General features: G+C 40.7%; 1 protein-coding gene across 5 annotated transcripts; it reads right to left on the bottom strand.

Moving 5' to 3' along the window:
- Positions 1-1,036: 1,036 nt before the first annotated feature.
- On the bottom strand, positions 1,037-16,168 carry mlxip (MLX interacting protein). Of its 5 annotated transcripts, none has more exons than XM_080467672.1 (17): positions 15,572-16,168; positions 12,117-12,223; positions 11,325-11,410; positions 11,108-11,197; positions 10,990-11,025; positions 9,550-9,790; positions 9,237-9,326; positions 8,966-9,060; positions 6,586-7,177; positions 6,129-6,235; positions 4,530-4,641; positions 4,326-4,438; positions 4,006-4,110; positions 3,788-3,915; positions 3,577-3,700; positions 2,977-3,106; positions 1,037-1,510 (listed from the first exon to the last, which is right to left on the bottom strand). In XM_080467672.1, exons 1-17 carry the CDS (start codon positions 15,874-15,876, stop codon positions 1,404-1,406), a joined length of 2,568 nt encoding a protein of 855 aa, XP_080323798.1. In that variant the 5' UTR covers positions 15,877-16,168; the 3' UTR covers positions 1,037-1,403. The 5 variants fall into 5 exon arrangements, with proteins under 5 accessions (XP_080323798.1, XP_080323800.1, XP_080323797.1 ...); XM_080467674.1 differs by having other exon boundaries at positions 9,550-9,721; positions 10,990-11,031; positions 15,572-16,153; XM_080467671.1 differs by having other exon boundaries at positions 10,990-11,031; positions 15,572-16,145.
- Between the last annotated feature and the right edge of the window lie 543 nt (positions 16,169-16,711).

Genomic DNA, 16,711 nt, shown 5'->3' with positions numbered 1-16,711 from the left:
TTTACCATTCAGTCACTGTGAGGCGTTTATAAGGCGAACACCGCGGGGACACAGCTAGGAAAACAAGAGTAAGAAATGCACATCGCAGGTGGAAGGACACTTTGACCTTAAGGCTCTGTGAGGTGTCATTTTGCCACCATGAAAAACCCACACGGCTTTGTCTAATATCAAAATCAGCAACACCATGAGCCGTGGGTAAGCCATACTTTGATATGGCTTTGGGCATGTTTCCGTCTGCTGTGGCTGAGCGATGGTTTCCTTCCATCTGTCCTGAACATGCAAGCGCCCAGAAGCACAAAACTAAACAATGATGAATTGGTGAAATAGCCCATGTCGTGTACTACCCTTATTGTGTCATCCTGCAGAAAACCGCCTCGGCTTGATTTGTTCATGAAAGAGTGGAAAATCATTACGCACACCAGCGTAGCCCTGAGAGACTCGCAAGGAATAGAAAAGACCTCAGACTGTTCGTTCAGCCAAGATCTGATAACACTGTATACATAAATATAGAGTGTATATATACAGATATATATTGCTAATCTGTACTGCTATTACAGGTAGGTATCCCTATGAGGGCTGTAAGTTATATTTTTTTCACCATGCTGAGGTATTCCCTTTAGAAATCGTTGTAACTGATCGACTACGACTGAAGTTTTACCTGATTTACAGTTTAAATGCACCAGAAATGTGCCGAGTGAGTCTGAAGGCAGACGTTTGACATGGACGGATAACCACTGGAAAACCAGTGAACAGACAAAACACTCATCTGAGACGATGGTGGATGGGATACACAACAAAACGCTAGTCTCTCTTGGTTAGACGTATAAAAGCCCTCAGGTAACCATCAAGACCATACAAAGCCTTTCTGGAACAAATCAAACTACTTCCAGCTCGTTTTAACAAAAACAAAAAACAACCCACACGTTTCTCGAAGCGGAAAAGCGGCACATCCACATACTTTATACACAAAGATCACATTCACTCAATAATTCCCTTTTTTTTGTGATAAATATTTATGTTTAAATATCCATTACTGTTTAAAACAAGTCTGCAGGTACCCGCTTACAAAAAAAATATTTGGAGGATTGTCACCTAAAAGCAGGTGAAGGTAGTAGTACTTACTGTTCAACATACAATGATAAAACGCTTTTTTTTTTTTACATGATACGTCTCCCCGAGTGTTATTATCAAGAGTCAAAGTGCGACACGGCACACTTTTGCCTGTCGTACTAAAGGCGAAGCCGGATTCGGCTTCGTTTCATCACTGTACTGACTTCTCTGACATTCTGTAGATCTTTGGAAGACATCTTGCTGAATAAGAAACACCAGTGATATGTTTACTGGATGACTGACGTAAAACAAAAAGTGGCTTTTGAGTGACTTTAACTTGTCCAAGTGCAAGATCAAACATCAGCATGTGCAGCGGCCTGGATGGCTTCTTCAGGAAGCAGCGAGGGGTCATTGAGGATGGACGTGGACGTGCTGAGCTGGCGAAGAGTACCCAGCACCACTGAAAGACCAAAAAAAAAATCACATGAGTGAAACAGCTTTTTGAAGGCCACAGGCGAAGTAGCAGCACTTAGAAATACACCACTTTTTAATTATAATTTGGTTCTCGACTACATATTTAGTTCAGGGGCCAAACACAACCCTGTTTCATATCAGATGGGCTTTACCAGTACAACGATATTAACTTCACTTTCCTCTTAGTTTTAGTGCAAAAATACAAGTATTGTAAAGTATGAAAACCCCCAATAAGCGATAAAACAAAGGCTTATTCAAAGGTTTCTGTGGAGCCAAGGGTCCAGTCACTCTGAGCTTCGAAAAGTCGGATGAAGCAGTATGAATGTTATCTGAAACACAGTTCGAGGTTACAACTATGAAACATGAAAAACAGTGAGACTCTGTGTGAGTTGAAACCTGATTGAAGATGCTGGCAATGCAACATCTGATAAGAAGAGGGTTTTATTTTTTTAAATGACAGGTCTGAAAGACACTTTGCAAGAACATTGAAGTAAATTCATTCTGAAGTGTTTGTGGTCTTGCGAAGCCGCAACAAACTCATCCTTCAGCGAGTTGCTAAAAACGGTCACTGATAGAAATCTTCTGATGTCACCTTCCATCATCCGACTGACAAAATGAATCAGTCAAACTTGTTCTAACCACGTAGGAGGCGAAAAAAAACTAACTATTCTGGAAGATGTGATCTCTACTGCTGGTGTGACTTAAAAAAAAAAAAAAAAAAAGTTACATTGTTAATCTTTCTGTCATCGTGTCATGTTTTTTGCATTTTCCAGAAAAAAGGGGAATACACAGAGACGTTAGCAGAAACGGAACAGGAAAATGTGAGTAACCGAAATAGAGACAGAGAAACAGAGATTGCTCAAGATTCAGAAATTGATGATGCGCTGATCCTCTTGAGGAAACGGGTAGGAGTTAGGAGAAGTGGACTGCTGGGGATCAAACTCATGGCTGGTTGGCAGTGGGATTCAAACCTGTGACCCACAAGTTTGCCTGTGGGCAGGGTTTTCCGAGACGTTAGAGACTCGGGATCGGACGTTTGCAAGTTTGAATCCCCCTTTGCTGGCAGGTCACCACTGTGGGTCCCTGACAAAACGCCGTTGACCCAAACAGCTTCCTGGGCACCAAACGGAGGCAGCCCTCCGCTCTGAACATGTAGTTCAGGTTAGTTATGAATACGAGGGGCGAAATGCAGAGAAGAGGATCAATACCGAGCGCTTTCTTCCAACCTATAGACCACCACTGTCATTGAATGCGGATTATTCCCTTTTTTTTTTTTTTTTAAACAGGTTTGTGGCTTCTTGCTATTTGTACTATTTTTAGTGAGTTAATGTAACCCCCCCCGACTTGTGTTTTTCCAAAACGGACACTTGGAGCAGCCGTCAAACAGAAATATTTCATTCTTCGGCACGGAGTTGTCAGGCTGTTAAAAAGCATATTTAGCCTATTACTTACTGGGTCTGAGCGCTGGAAGAGAGCAGTGACGATCGAGCCACTGCAGCGTGGTGTGACACAGCTCTGCTCTGCTCGTAGTCGACACCATCCCGTTGAAGGACTCAAACAGAGGCTTGATAATGATGCTGAACTGAAGGCAAGAAGGTCAAGGATAGCCGATAACATACAGACAGGAAAAAGCCCCATCGACACTAAGGCAAGGGTTTGACTGAGCTCAGGACCTTTGTGGAGTTTGCATGTTCTTCCTGGGCTGTGTGAAGTTTCTCTGTGCAAGAACGGTTAGACTGGCTCTGACCCGAGGTAAGAGCAAGCAGGTCTTGGAGGAGACTCCCTATTTATTTATTTATTTCCCACCGAAAATCTCTATTCCCTTCAGTTGTTGTAAAGCAAATTATTTCATTACAGTCTTTGGAAGTACAAGATGTCTCAAATTCAATTGTGGCTAATACATATCTCTAGTGTTTTGGTTATGAACTAAAGTCATTGTCTATTCTAGGCCATGTGAACCTTGGCTGGCCTCCACAAAAAAATACACAGAGCACACTGTGTTATTTATGAGCAGCACAAGTTTAGGAGCTTAGCTTTTTCACTGAAGGATACAATCCAGAACTTCCAGTTCTGTAACGTGCGGCTCTTAATATACTCATTAAACTTCTCTTGCATGTGATCGAAGTGATGCCGTCGGACCGGCACGCCAGTCGCAGGCAGCTGCTCCTGACAGAGGCTGTGTGGGAAAAATGATGTATTACAATGTGAATGATTGTACAAAACTCATATGCCATAGAAGGAGTGAAACACAATTTAAACAGACTTAATGGAGGAGTTCAGCTCTTCGATCTCGTCTCGGAGTCTCCTGGCCTCCTCCTGCATCTGCTGCCGATCCTGCTGAAGCTTCCCAATGTACTCCACAGTCTTCTGCAGGGTGACTGCATTACTGATCTGAGTGCATGAAGGTGACGATTTTAAAAAAATCTGAAAATAAGGCGCACTACAAATGTCCACAATGTGTTTGTTGGTGATTTTACATACATTTGGTTGGGATTTCAGAGCTGGAACCAAGTTGCAGAGTGTCTTAAAGCCAAAATTTATGTTTGATCGCCTCTTCTGCTCAGAAGATATGTAGGTTCTCCGACACTGTTGCACAGCAGAAGTGGAAAGATTACACACAGTATACAGAGAATTAGAAGGGAAAGAAAAAAAAAGACACAAACATACAAAAAAGTATTACCGATGATACTAAGTTCTGAGATTGGCATCAAGAACATTTACAGCTTTTATTTTCATTCAGAAGAAAGAATATCATCTTCATAATTTCATGTAAGGAAACATCCATTATGAAAAGCACAGACCTGACTTTGTTCGTTCTTCACCAGAGCCGCACTGCTGCTGCTCATCGATAGGGGACTAGGAACTTGATCTAATCCACATGGCGACCCCTGACCAGACCCTTGCTGATTGGGAACTGAAAGCAAAAGCAAACAAATGAAAACTTAGTTCAGAAAGAGTGAGATTGGACGATTCAGGGAGCTCTTCTGGTTAGAGTGAACTCTCACCAGCAGACGAGGACGTTTTCTCATGTTTGCGGTTGGAAGATCGGGATTTGTCTTTGGGGACAATGGGCTGCGGAGACTTTGATGTCGGAGCCATGACGTGAAATCCAGGTGCCTGGAAAGAAAGCGAGTAAATAATTCAAGCAGTCAACTGTGGTGAAATGTTGCATTTCTTGGGTAAAAGTTGACAGAAAGAAAAGTGAATTGAATTTAATACTATTAAACCAAATCAAGTTTATGATAAACAGCTCAAACAAGAGTAATTTGATTTGCTTGTCACAACTAATACTACAGGAGGTTACTCCAAATTGAAAACAAAATAAATCTTTTATGGAATGCGGTCTCAAATGTATTCAAGTCCTTGCGGATCAACTTATTTTGTGGCAGTGGATGTGCTCACAATGTGGGGCTTGTTTATGGTGAAATTTGATTGCGCTTTAGAAATATGGTCAATAGAATAGTCCCAAGAGGTTGAAGAGGAGATCAATGCCTTGTCCAAGGAAGAAAATAATACAAAAAGCTACAAGGACAGTGAACATTACTAGAGAGTTACTGCTGGAAACATAATTTGCAAGCTTAAGTTCAAGCTTCACTGCCTGCATGCCTGGGGAGGCAGGTGGCCAATTACCCTCAGGGAAGACGCACTGAGGTCTCAGTGTCGACAGTAAATAGGAGATCCACGATTCCATACATCCATATGCTTGTTTTGTCAAGGTTTACAAAGTTAGTCCAGGCTGCTACTTTTCATACTTCATGAAAAACTCATGCAGAGCAAACGGAGAAAGTACTTGCAATCTGGCCATGTAATGTGTCAAGAACAAACTACAGACTCCAAAAGCATTATGTCATCTTTTTTTCTCTCAGTTTTGGGACAAAGAACAAATTTTTCTGTTCTTGCAGAAGAGGTCTCGCTCTTTCGACACAAACTAGACCCTGAAGGTATCCATGCCAGAACTCCAGGATTGATTGACCCAAATACTCAAGAGAAGTTGCCTCCAATACTCTTGAAACCATAAAGATAAGCAAGGGAAGCTTTGGGATGCACCACTGTGCGGGAATTTAATCAAACTGAACTTCTTAGGTGTAGAGATCAGTGGTGTCAGGAGGGGAAAGAATGAGCCATACGCTGTAAATAAAAAGCTAAACAAAAACTACCTGCCTACAAGGAAGCATGGTACCCGACACGGTTACCATGGGGGAGAAAAGTTCAGTCCTGTATGATTAATTCTAGAAAAAGATCGGAGTTGGAGGCTGTCAACCATGATGAATTGGCAGAAACGACTCAGAAATGCCGTCAGGCTCTTTGCATGACATTTGCAGCAGGTCATAACAGCAGTGGGCGCTGTGCTCAGCACTAAAGATGCTTCATAAAAAGGAGTTTAATGATTTCAGAGAGCGGTAATTATTAAAAGTAGCACATAGTATTGAATTTGGACAAACCGCCAGTAATATTGATTGTGTTGCTTCAGTTGTTCTTGTTTGAGTTGTTTTTCCAAATGTAGCTGAAAGTTTCCAACGAATGTAATTTAATAGAGAATAGAGTGTAGTGTAGAAGTATAGATGGAAAAGCGGTGATGATGACCAAGTGTGTTGTAAACATACTGGTACTAGATGAGATGGAGTGATGACCACTCCAGCGTTGGAGACGACATCTGTTTTCATAGACGAGGGAGTAACAATCACAGCATTGGCATGGCCTGGGAATGGTGCTGAAAGGGTTTACATGTAAAAATATATGATATATATATATATTTTTTTTTTTAAATTTACATGCAATGCTATTTCAATAAAAAGGACAGTATGTTATGGTTAACACAGCTCCCAGCTGCTTTCCTTCTAAAACTTAAATATCCAACTGAATAGAAACAAACATCACTGCTATTGAATACTTGGTAATAATAAGACATACATTTACTTCGCTATTACTTATGGAACATTAATACTGCAATGTAAGCTGTAAATTTGACATCGCCATCATTATCATTAACAAATATGACAAAATTAAGAATGACTAGACAGTTCCTGGGATCATGTTCTCTGCAGATGTGGAACCACAGACCTGCCAGGATGAGGTGAGAGGAGGAAAGAGTGTTAGCGGGAGCGATCCGCTGCACAGGACGGCTTTTGTTGGCACTGGACGAATGAAAAGCCTGAGGCAGGGCAAAAGTCTGACGCTGCTGGACAGGAGTGGAGGGTAACAGGGCCAGAGGCTGGAGCTGGGATGGAGGAGCCGGGGGCTGTGAGGATGCAGAGCTGTAGTCTGAGCTGTGGCTGAAGGTCGGGGCTGCGTCGCTGGGTGTGGCCGTTGAGGAGGCTGTGTGTTTGGACGGTACAGTCTTGTCCAGGCCCGATGAGGTCTTCAGGGGACAGAGAACCATGGCTGGTGCTGCTGCAGAGGACATCTCCTGACCTGGGAGACACTGCACCAAGTGATCATGGGGTAATGTCTGAGGAACGGCAGGGGACGCTCCCGCTTGATCAGAAGGCGCCACCTGTCCAGGAAACAGTGGCATGTAACTTTGTACATAGGCAGCATCACCGCTGCTACCACTTGTGGGACTGGTCTGACTGGCCATGGGAGGTGAGATGGACAAGGAGTCAGAGGGAGGGATGTGATTGGTTGAGAGCTGCATGGAAGGCATTAACTGGGCCTGGTAAAGGAAAGCAAACAAAGATACTCAGCCTTTTATTCTAGATCATGAATACATTGAGCACTTGCGTTACCCGGACATCTTCTGTGTTGATAAATAAGAGTTTGACATTACACTTTTTTGATATTCTATGATTCCTTTACTTTACGGTTTGTCAGGATTATCCCAATATTCATGAATACTGGCTTTTTTCTTAAAGCTAATTACTGACAGTGCACCTGCATCAGAGTAGCTTTAGATTAAACACGAGTTTTTCCATGCGACTCTTCAGTAATACTTGTCAATCCCGATGCATATACTGTCATTTACTAAATAAAGTCAGACGCAAAATGTAGACATTTTAACATTAGAAACAAATCACGATATAAGAGGCACCTTTCTATGAGAACAGGACGAGCTCTGAGGGTCTCCAGTAAAACCAAATATACTATTTCTCAATAGAAAAAGTAAATATAGTAGCTGGTTAGTACTGGATAACTTGACTGTTTACTGGCAATAATCTGACGATTCTTGCCAGTGGGTTTCCATTACTGTCAATCCACAGTGACAGGAAATCTCAATGCTTTCTCTGATACATCCGATTTTAAACCTGTCACTGTCAATTTTGATATTATTAAAATTTTATGTGGAAAAAAAAATAGCACTCAGAACAGTGAGATCTGTCACTTTAATGGTAAACATCCAAACTCGCCATGTTTTGAGGATCTGACGCATATTAATTAAAAGAACAATAAAAGGCAAAGAATACAAATCCAGTACTTTGCACATCTGGTTCAAAGAAAGAACAAACTTTAAAAAAACAATCATGGGAAAATATGAACCTGCCACCTATAAATCAAGTGTACAGTGTTCACAAATGTATTTATTAAAATGGTCAGCGAATGGCCAGAAATATGTGACGAAACTATCAGAAACTGAGACAAAAAGTTTCAATTGAAATAAATGTAAGAGTTCACGCCACTCATTTCTTTTTTTAAAGTTCTAGTTAGAGTGTATGCCACACCCAAAAAAAGCGCCACTATTGATGAAGCTATTTTAGTCTTGATGTACGTACATGTAGGTCAGGACTATTGCAATGAAGCAGAGCCTCAAACCACAAACTGGATTTACCACCTTACAGTCGTGTATGCTTTTCAACCAGTAACGTCACAGCTGACATTACACTACTGGATTCATTCAATATATTTTGAGGAGCCTATTGGAAAAAGTTTTATGTGGAGTTTTCTGGAAAAACTGGCACAGTAACCTTGTCAGAGAGCAATAAGTTATGATGACCTCAAAAATCTGTACAGTTCTTTGCAGAGGCGATGACTTGTTGCAAAACCTGAACAAGTTTTTCTTGATATTACAACATCCAGAAAAAGAGAGACACATGAGGCCGCTTACAACGTCGAAATGAAATCAATTAATATTCAAGTGAGAGTGACAGTCTGTGGTGAATCTAAAGAACTTCGCTGCAGCATTTCAGAAATATTGTGAGAAAACGCATCAGGCAGAGAATCTGAGAAGATATTACTTTGATGTTATGGTTGAATAATTAACTGGTGGGTAACCTCATGTTAAGCTGTATGTACAGACAGTGAATAAAGTTTAGTAATATTATTTTGTTACGTAAGATTATTTAGTGTAGCTACATCCAGAAGAAAAGATGGACGATGATGTGTTGGAAATTCACCCCCCAAAAAATAAACAAAAATAAAAAACAAAATCCTTAACTTCAATGTAAAAAAAAACTAAAAATCTCTTTCTAGTGATGTGTTAGGGCTCGAGCATTGAGCGAGTGTTTACCTGTGACTGAGAGCTGCTGCTGGGTAGAGGGGTGACAGATGTTGCAGTGGGGGAAACAGAGGGGAAGACGGGCTGACGGAGGCTGTGAAATAAGTCTGGAACAAGAGTCTCTATGTTAGCTAGAGGTTAGTAAAATCACACTACGTCTTATGTTAGGCTAGGCTAGGCTGGAGCAGAGTTACTAGAACATGTGCACTTGATTTCTGTACAGTGTGCACTATTAGTTGGTCTGTGAAGCTACTGGAGCTGCGGGTTGGTGCCTTACTGTTACCTTGCAGTGAATCGAAAGAGTCCATGAAGTCCAGGTTGGGCTGCAAGGGGATGAGTCCTGGCTGGATCATGTCAGCGTTTCCTACATGAGCTGTGGCAAGTAAAGGTACAGAAAGCAAGGGGACAACACTGATATTTTACAGATGCATCGAATTTCAATCCAGGCCTGCGTGGCACTCGTTCAGGACGATCTATTAGCAACATAAAGTGTGAAAAAATTGGTACAAAGGTTAAGTTATCAAAAATTAATAATTTAATCAAGGATTAGATGATACTCAGCTGATTTCACAATATACATCTAATTATTTTCTCACCAATTTCCCTGGGATTTGGCCAGGATATGGGCTGATGAGAGGCCAACGTTGAGAACAAGGTGTCTGAAAACTCAGACATCAGAACATCCATGTCAAACAGGGGGTCCATCTCCATGGGGGCAGGCGCTTCGTAATGCTTACGAGGCAAACGGCGTGCAGCAGTCTCTTCATCCTGATAAATGGAGACACGGAGCATGTCTGGAGACACTTCCCCAAACAGAGAGAACTGCTCCTCAGGCCCCTTCAAGTGTTCAAAATGCAACCAGCAAGCCAGTTAGTGACACACAGGCATGCAGTTTGGTTACATGATTACTCTTAACTCAAACACTCCATGCACTATTCTTACAAATAATGACTAGTCACACTCCAGTTTCCCCACACAGTCCAAATTCATGCGTTTGAGGTCAATTGGTGACTCTAATAATAATAATAATAATAATAATAATAATAATGCATGGGTTTTATATAGCGCTTTTCAGGACACTCAAAAGACGCTTTACATTGCATTATTCATTCACTCCATACTGAGTGGTGGTAAACTACGTATGTAGCCACAGCTGCCCTGGGGCAGACTGACGAAAGCAAGGCTGCCAATCTGTGCCATCGGCCCCTCCGACCACCACCACTCTAATTTGCTTGTAATTGTGAAAGTATGTGCGATTCTCAGTGTTTGAACTGTGATGAACTGGTGACCTGTAAACAGTGTACCCAGTCTTTGCCTATAGTCAGCTCAGATCTTTAGTTCCGGCAACCAATACTTGAAGTTGGATAAACTGACGATAGATTATGATTGTATATCTACCATTAGAGTCGTGACGTTCGGAAAAAAACAAAAAACAAAAAAACAGGACAGACAAAGCACGGGAAAAAAACATCTTGGTTTTACATATAAAATGCAGTTTGTATATAACTAAACAGGTCAAAAGTCATATGACATTATTTTTCAACTCAATCAATTTACTTTTGGTGCCAGAAACTGAATTAGAAACTGCCGGGCCACTGAATTAAACACACATATTCAATATGCCGCCATAAATGTTTTTATGTAAAGATGTTCAATTTTGCTATAATCACCAGATACTTTAGTTTAACTATAAGTTCCTTTTAGGTTGTGTATCATATTCTGTCGCCTAACTACAGGTTGAAGTAATGACGTCCTGTACCATTGGACCTGCTCATGCTGTTTGGACTGTGGGGAAAACACTGGAGTACATAGAGAAAATTCACAGGAATATCATGCAACGCCAAACAAAAGGGGTTGGCACATATCAGTGCTATGTAAAAATAAAAGATCAAAATTGGAATAATAATGACTGCAGATGTAAACATTATGAAGGTGACATGGTTAGCGATGGTTAATTGCATTAGTTTCAACCTATGGAGGAATAGATGCCGACAGTTACATAAATGGTCTGGACAACACTGAGCAGTCATTCATACCGTAAGTAAGCTGGAGAGGTCCTCGTCCTTGTGCTTCTGTAGCTATAACAAAAAAGTCTTATTAGATAAATATTCATGTCTTCTTGTCAAGAAATGAACAGAAATCTGAGCAACGTACCCTTTTTTTAAAGTATGCTCTCCATTTGTGATACTCTCTAATGACTATTTCAATTCTTCGTTTCCAGCATTTCCCCTCCGTGGCGATGGCCTACAAAAGAACAAAAGCCACAACAAGCACTAAATGACCAGCATCAGCTTGAGAGACTGAACACCAAATCAAACTGTGTGTAATGTGTCTGGTGGATGTCATGATAATCGCACTTCACCATCTTTACCTCTGCAGGACGATGCACATCCATATCCATGTTTCCATCCAGCGGCGTCACAAAATGACAAACAGGGTTTTCTCTTCTCTCCACATCTAAGAGCGAAACATCGTTAATGTCACTCACATTTTGAAAAACAAGTTCCTCCTATTCACAAATTCAACGAGAAACCACGTTGCACCTATTATCTTGAAATCCTTCTGGACTGAGCGTCAGCACTGTGACATGTTGGGAATAAAGATGGAGGCGTGAATAGAAATGATGTAAAATGGATCTTCAAATCAGGTTCATTTTGATTTGAAATATTGTCCTTCAATTATATATGTTTTTTTAACTACTCTATTTTTACAGACTATTCTAACTTTGTACCCTGTACATCAGTGATCCCAACATGCGAGCACCTTGGAATATGTTGTACATAGTTATTCAGTTTTTACTTGTTTTGAAAATGAATATTTAAAAAAATGTCAATGTTGGTTTTTCCTTGATTGTGTGATTTATTGCATTCTGTGATTATGTTACATTGCTCAGGGGACATTGTTGAGTTATATGTGGATTTAGTCGTGGCTGTCTGGAGGTGCAGGACTTCATATTGCAGTGGAGAATGAGGCCACAGGAAGTTAAAATGTGACAGAAGCAAAAACGACCTGGAATTCCAAATAAATCAAGTCGCAGAATCTGTAGACAAGCCTGTCTTTATTTGAGAACGCCAGAGTGCATATCTGCCTGTATATTCATGTTTTTACTAGTTCAATGTTTAGGAATAGAGCCCAAACTGCAGACAACAAGGAGAGTCCTTACACTGCATATACCACGCTCTCCATATGGCGTTGTTGAGGCGGATCTTGTCTCTCCAAAGAAGTTTTAGGCCTCGGAAGTTCTTCCATTTGGGAGATACCAACTTACCACTAAAAAAGACAAAAGATTAGAAGTGAAATCACAGGATGAGACTCAACTTGCATCACCAAATCGGACAACATCTCGACAATACGTCAAACCCTCATCCCACAGCCCGGTGTTCACATTTTATTTACACTTCACCTCTTTAAAACATATAGCCTGATTCACGGGGTTTGAGCTGCCATTGACAGAATAAGAACTATGCTTAAATACTAAAGAAAATAGCTTAGCACAACTGTCCCAGCATACTATGTGAGAAAATCACTGTATTTTACATCGGCATCTGTCAGTGAGCTGTCATTTATTTTTATAGTTAAAGCACTGATTTCTCTGTTTTCAGTCTCAGGTTGGGAAAAAAAATGCATTAGTGTGTTTCTGGTTAAAAGGAATGGAAGCTGCTCTACACATTTGAAAAACTTCTCAGGTCCACCAATGTTGCAGCGACTGTTTCTTGCATATAAAAGCTCCTAATTTGCTTTTACAGGATGAATGACAACAACAGAACAGTGACGACTCTATAAATAGTGAGCCCAGCCACTCAAATTTGTTGCTATTTGTGAAGTGAGAGGGAAGCCTCTGAGCAGCTGGCACCACGCCGCAAACACTGCAGCTGTAAACAGGGAACTATGGGTAACGTGACCTCAGCTCACATCGAATGCATATTGATGTGCGTACAATGCGAAAATGACCACAATCAATCACAGTAAGGGACACAACATCGAGTTTCATTCATTTCTAAATAAGTTCCCCAAGTTAGAATGACTTTTTATGTGATCACACAGAAACAATTAGGTTTACATTTTTTTGTGTTTTTTTTTTTTTTTTTAAATCACATTTTCAAATAGTTTGTGTCAAAGATTCTGACTAAAATAGTTTTGAGCTGAAAAGATTGATCCAAAACCCGACACGGGGTCTATAATTCATCAGGCAGATATGGTTAACTTTGTGTCGTTACATCTCAGGAGTCAGGATTTGACGATTAATCAACTACACCTAACTTTTGAAGGATAATCATCTGACTTTCATAGTTAAAAGAAATTAAGACACCACAACTGACATCACGCTGGATGACGACGTATTGTAAATGTCTAAATCTTTAAAGACTGTAATGCTCATGGAGTTCACACTTATTTTGCTTCATTTTTATGTGATCTGCCAAGTTGAAGCCCCAAATATACTAAAAAAGACTTATGGAATACAGCTCATCGGACAGAGAAAATCATTTTGTCAATGTCTGAAAATTCCAACAGCTAATTCTGTTTAATAGAAGATGCGGAGAAACATGATCTTCTAAACAAAAAAAAGCAAACGTTCCCTTATGTGACAACTTTGTGAGCCACAATGGGATTTTTAATCATTCACAGCTTGCCTGTGTTTACAAGCTGTGAATTTAGCAAAGTCACTGACTCGTATCAAACCTTAAACCACAAGGCAGATTTGTTGAGAGGAAACAAATGAAAGGTGTGCCATAAATCACTTCACACAAGCATCTAATTCTTACGTTATGTTATAACTACGATTATAAAAAGCGACCAAACAAGTCTGAAACTGTTCCTGCCAAGTGTCTGCTGAGTAGCATCAATTATTTCTTCTGCTACTAAAACCAAGAACGTGATGCCTCCCTGTGTTGGAGACTGTCGGGGCACGCTGAAGCTGCTTGGCAGCAATAGAGTTTCATTCTGCGTATTTTACCCATTTGAGATTTGCTCTTTTAGGACTGCACAAAATAAAATCTGATACAAAAATAAAAATTTTTTTTTTTTTTTTTTTTTTTTGCTGTGATACGCAAAAACTGCCACAAAGCTCCACATATAAATCTTTGAAAGGATGATATCCACCTCAAAACACTCAAAAAGTTTAATCTGTTCATTGAAAAATGTGACAATATCTGACCTCGAGGGAATAGCTTGTTTGTAGATGGTTTCCTGTTTGGTAACACTTTGGTTTTCAAATGACAACATTCGTTGTGGTTTTTACTCTGTTGTATCAGACAGATAAACAAGACGCCTGTCTATTTCACCACCTTCTGTCACTTATGAATTTGTCAAAATACTGAAATTATTTCTTAACGTTTCTATGGCGATATGTGTATATGTTAATGTCATGTGAATATATGCAAGTGTAAGTTCAGGTATATTTGTAAACATGAGAAACACTCCCAACAAAAACTAAGACACACAGACTAAAATAACCTAAAAACAATACACTATCATCACTTTGTGTCGCCTTGTGGTCGGTCACCTTGTATCGTTGTGTTTGTTAGTTTTTCTTTCCAGTCCAATGTTGTGTTATCTAGTGGGTTACATTCTCAGATTACTTGAGGTTGGTTTGTGGGTCAGATTTAGTTGTATTGTGAAGCTACTCATTTCTTGTCACACATTTTGTTTAATGTTACAGGTGCTTTAAAAAAACAACAACAACACTGCATTGTTTAAATTATTGGCAATTGAGAACTTATCTTGCAGTTGTTTTGCAAATTATTGATTTCACATGTCCTTATATTTGATTGGCTTTCTATATAATCTATTTATGAACATACTTGTAATTTCACATCTCATTGTTAGTCTTTAGTAGCCTCCTTTCAGTTGTATATTCAGTGTGTTTCCTGCTTTCATTTCATGCTGTTGATTCCTTTCAGGTTGGTGAGGTCATTTGCATATTGTTGCATAAATGTAATTGTTTCTTGTTTTATGTATCTTTTGTGTCTCAATTTGGTTGTTATACTCCATGTGGCTGTTATTTTTGTCTTTGATTTGTATTTTTCTTTGGACACTTGCATGTGAAATGTTTGTCTTATGTCTCATGGTCATTTGTTGTTATATTTCACTTTCAACTACGCTTGTTTTGGGTGACTTTACGAACATTTTGCATCTCTGTGGTTAATCCAACTTCTCTTGCAGTCATTCAACAATTCTTTTTCGCTTTTAGCCTCCATTATCTTATGGTAATTTCAATTTCTGTAGTTATTGTGAGTTCCCTACTCATTAACGTCACATTTTCTTCTGCCATCAATCATTTTTATATCACATTGGGTCTTGTTATGACACGTATTTTAGTCCAGTGTGTACCTTGTTTGATTTCTATGCAGAATTCATGTTTGGTTGCTGGTAGATCACTGATTCATTGGGTCGATGTCCATCTAGTGTACATTACAGATGCTTTTATTCAAGCAAGTGAAGGGTCTAGGTGAAGTGAGCTCAATAGAAATCACGAGTGGTCAGCAGGAAACTCCACGAAGAGCAAACTCGTGACTGTACAGTGTGTGCCCTGGTCCCAGCCTGACTCTGCTGATCTGGACAGGGTGTGGGGGATTTCTCGACATGAGCAGAGGTGAACATCAGCCTCCAGTAACTCACCTGTACGCCAGAGTCATGCACTCGAAGAGTTTGGTGAGGGAGGCGTCTATGGAGAGGTGCGACGTGCTCGCCTTGCCGAAGTGGTAGGTCTGACAGGTCTGTTTGTTGACAGTGTCGAAATCGTAGCCTTTCTTCGGAGGGTGCTCGCTGTGCGGCGAAGACACCATGAAGTGTCCGCTGTGGATAATCTGGGACTCCAGCCCGTCCGCCCTCCGCGGCCCCAGCCGCGGCTCCTCCGTGTCCGAGTCGTCCTCCTGCTCCTGCTTCACGGTGGCCGGCGGCCGACGATACTTCTGCCGCGACATCTGTTAGCGGCTCCGATCCAGCAGACAAATAGCTAACGTTAGCCAGCAAGCTAGGACAATAAAACTCTCGCTTTTCATGGGGCTTCACGGCGGCGCAGCAGAACTCCGTTAAAGTTTCCCAACTCGGCGCCGTGGAGACGCAGCCCTCGATTCACTCATTTTAACGGGCACTTTCGGGCACAAACTGCCCGTGCTGACTTGTTGTTCTCCTGATAGATATTTGACGTAACTACGAGTCTATCTGTGACCAGCTGACAAACAGACTGCTGCGGGTTCCAAGACGGCTCTGCCCAGACCAGGAAGTTCCTGCGCGAGCGGCGCTCTGATAGGTCCGTGTCAGAGCCCCACCCACCACTCAACTCTAAATAAACTGAAGCGACAGGTCCGCTGACAGCCACAGCCCCAGGCTGGAAAGACTGGGCACCAAACCATCCAAACTCTCACTGCATGCATTCAAAATCTCTAGTCTTGTTCTTCCTCCGAAGAAAAGGTCTAATCCGAGAAGTCACCTCAACTCCATTGATGTGAAAAACGTCAGACATCCCTCTTTTAACAATCCACTGTTGGATCACTATTACGGGGAAGTCAATAGGAGAAATCATCATACATTTTTTTTTTTTATATTTTATTTGTATTTTGAGGCCACTTGAAATGTCAGTAAAAAAAACTTTTTCGAGTTGAGCTTTTAATAAGAAAATTAAATAATGTGAATCAAAATGTTCCAAAAAAAATACAGTTAAAAGCACATACTTCTGAAGAGAAAATGTAAACCCCACAATGCAAAGATAGTGTTGTGAACACCCAAATTTGGCACTTATATCTAATTAAATCTGTT

Source organism: Lipophrys pholis (assembly GCF_963383615.2).
Source record: "Lipophrys pholis genome assembly, chromosome: 7".
Taxonomy (NCBI): domain Eukaryota; kingdom Metazoa; phylum Chordata; class Actinopteri; order Blenniiformes; family Blenniidae; genus Lipophrys; species Lipophrys pholis.
The sequence above is the reverse complement of the archived record's forward strand: the minus strand, read 5'-3'. Positions and strand labels throughout refer to the sequence as shown.

Coding starts and splice junctions, on each gene's coding strand:
- mlxip (XM_080467671.1), bottom strand. CDS start 15,876: ATGTCGCGGCAGAAGTATCGTCGGCCGCCGGCCACCGTGAAGCAGGAG. Junction 4,439..4,529: donor GAAAACGTCCTCGTCTGCTG/GTGAGAGTTCAC, acceptor TTTTGCTTTCAG/TTCCCAATCAGCAAGGGTCT. Junction 3,107..3,576: donor AGAACTGGAAGTTCTGGATT/GTATCCTTCAGT, acceptor TCTTGCCTTCAG/TTCAGCATCATTATCAAGCC.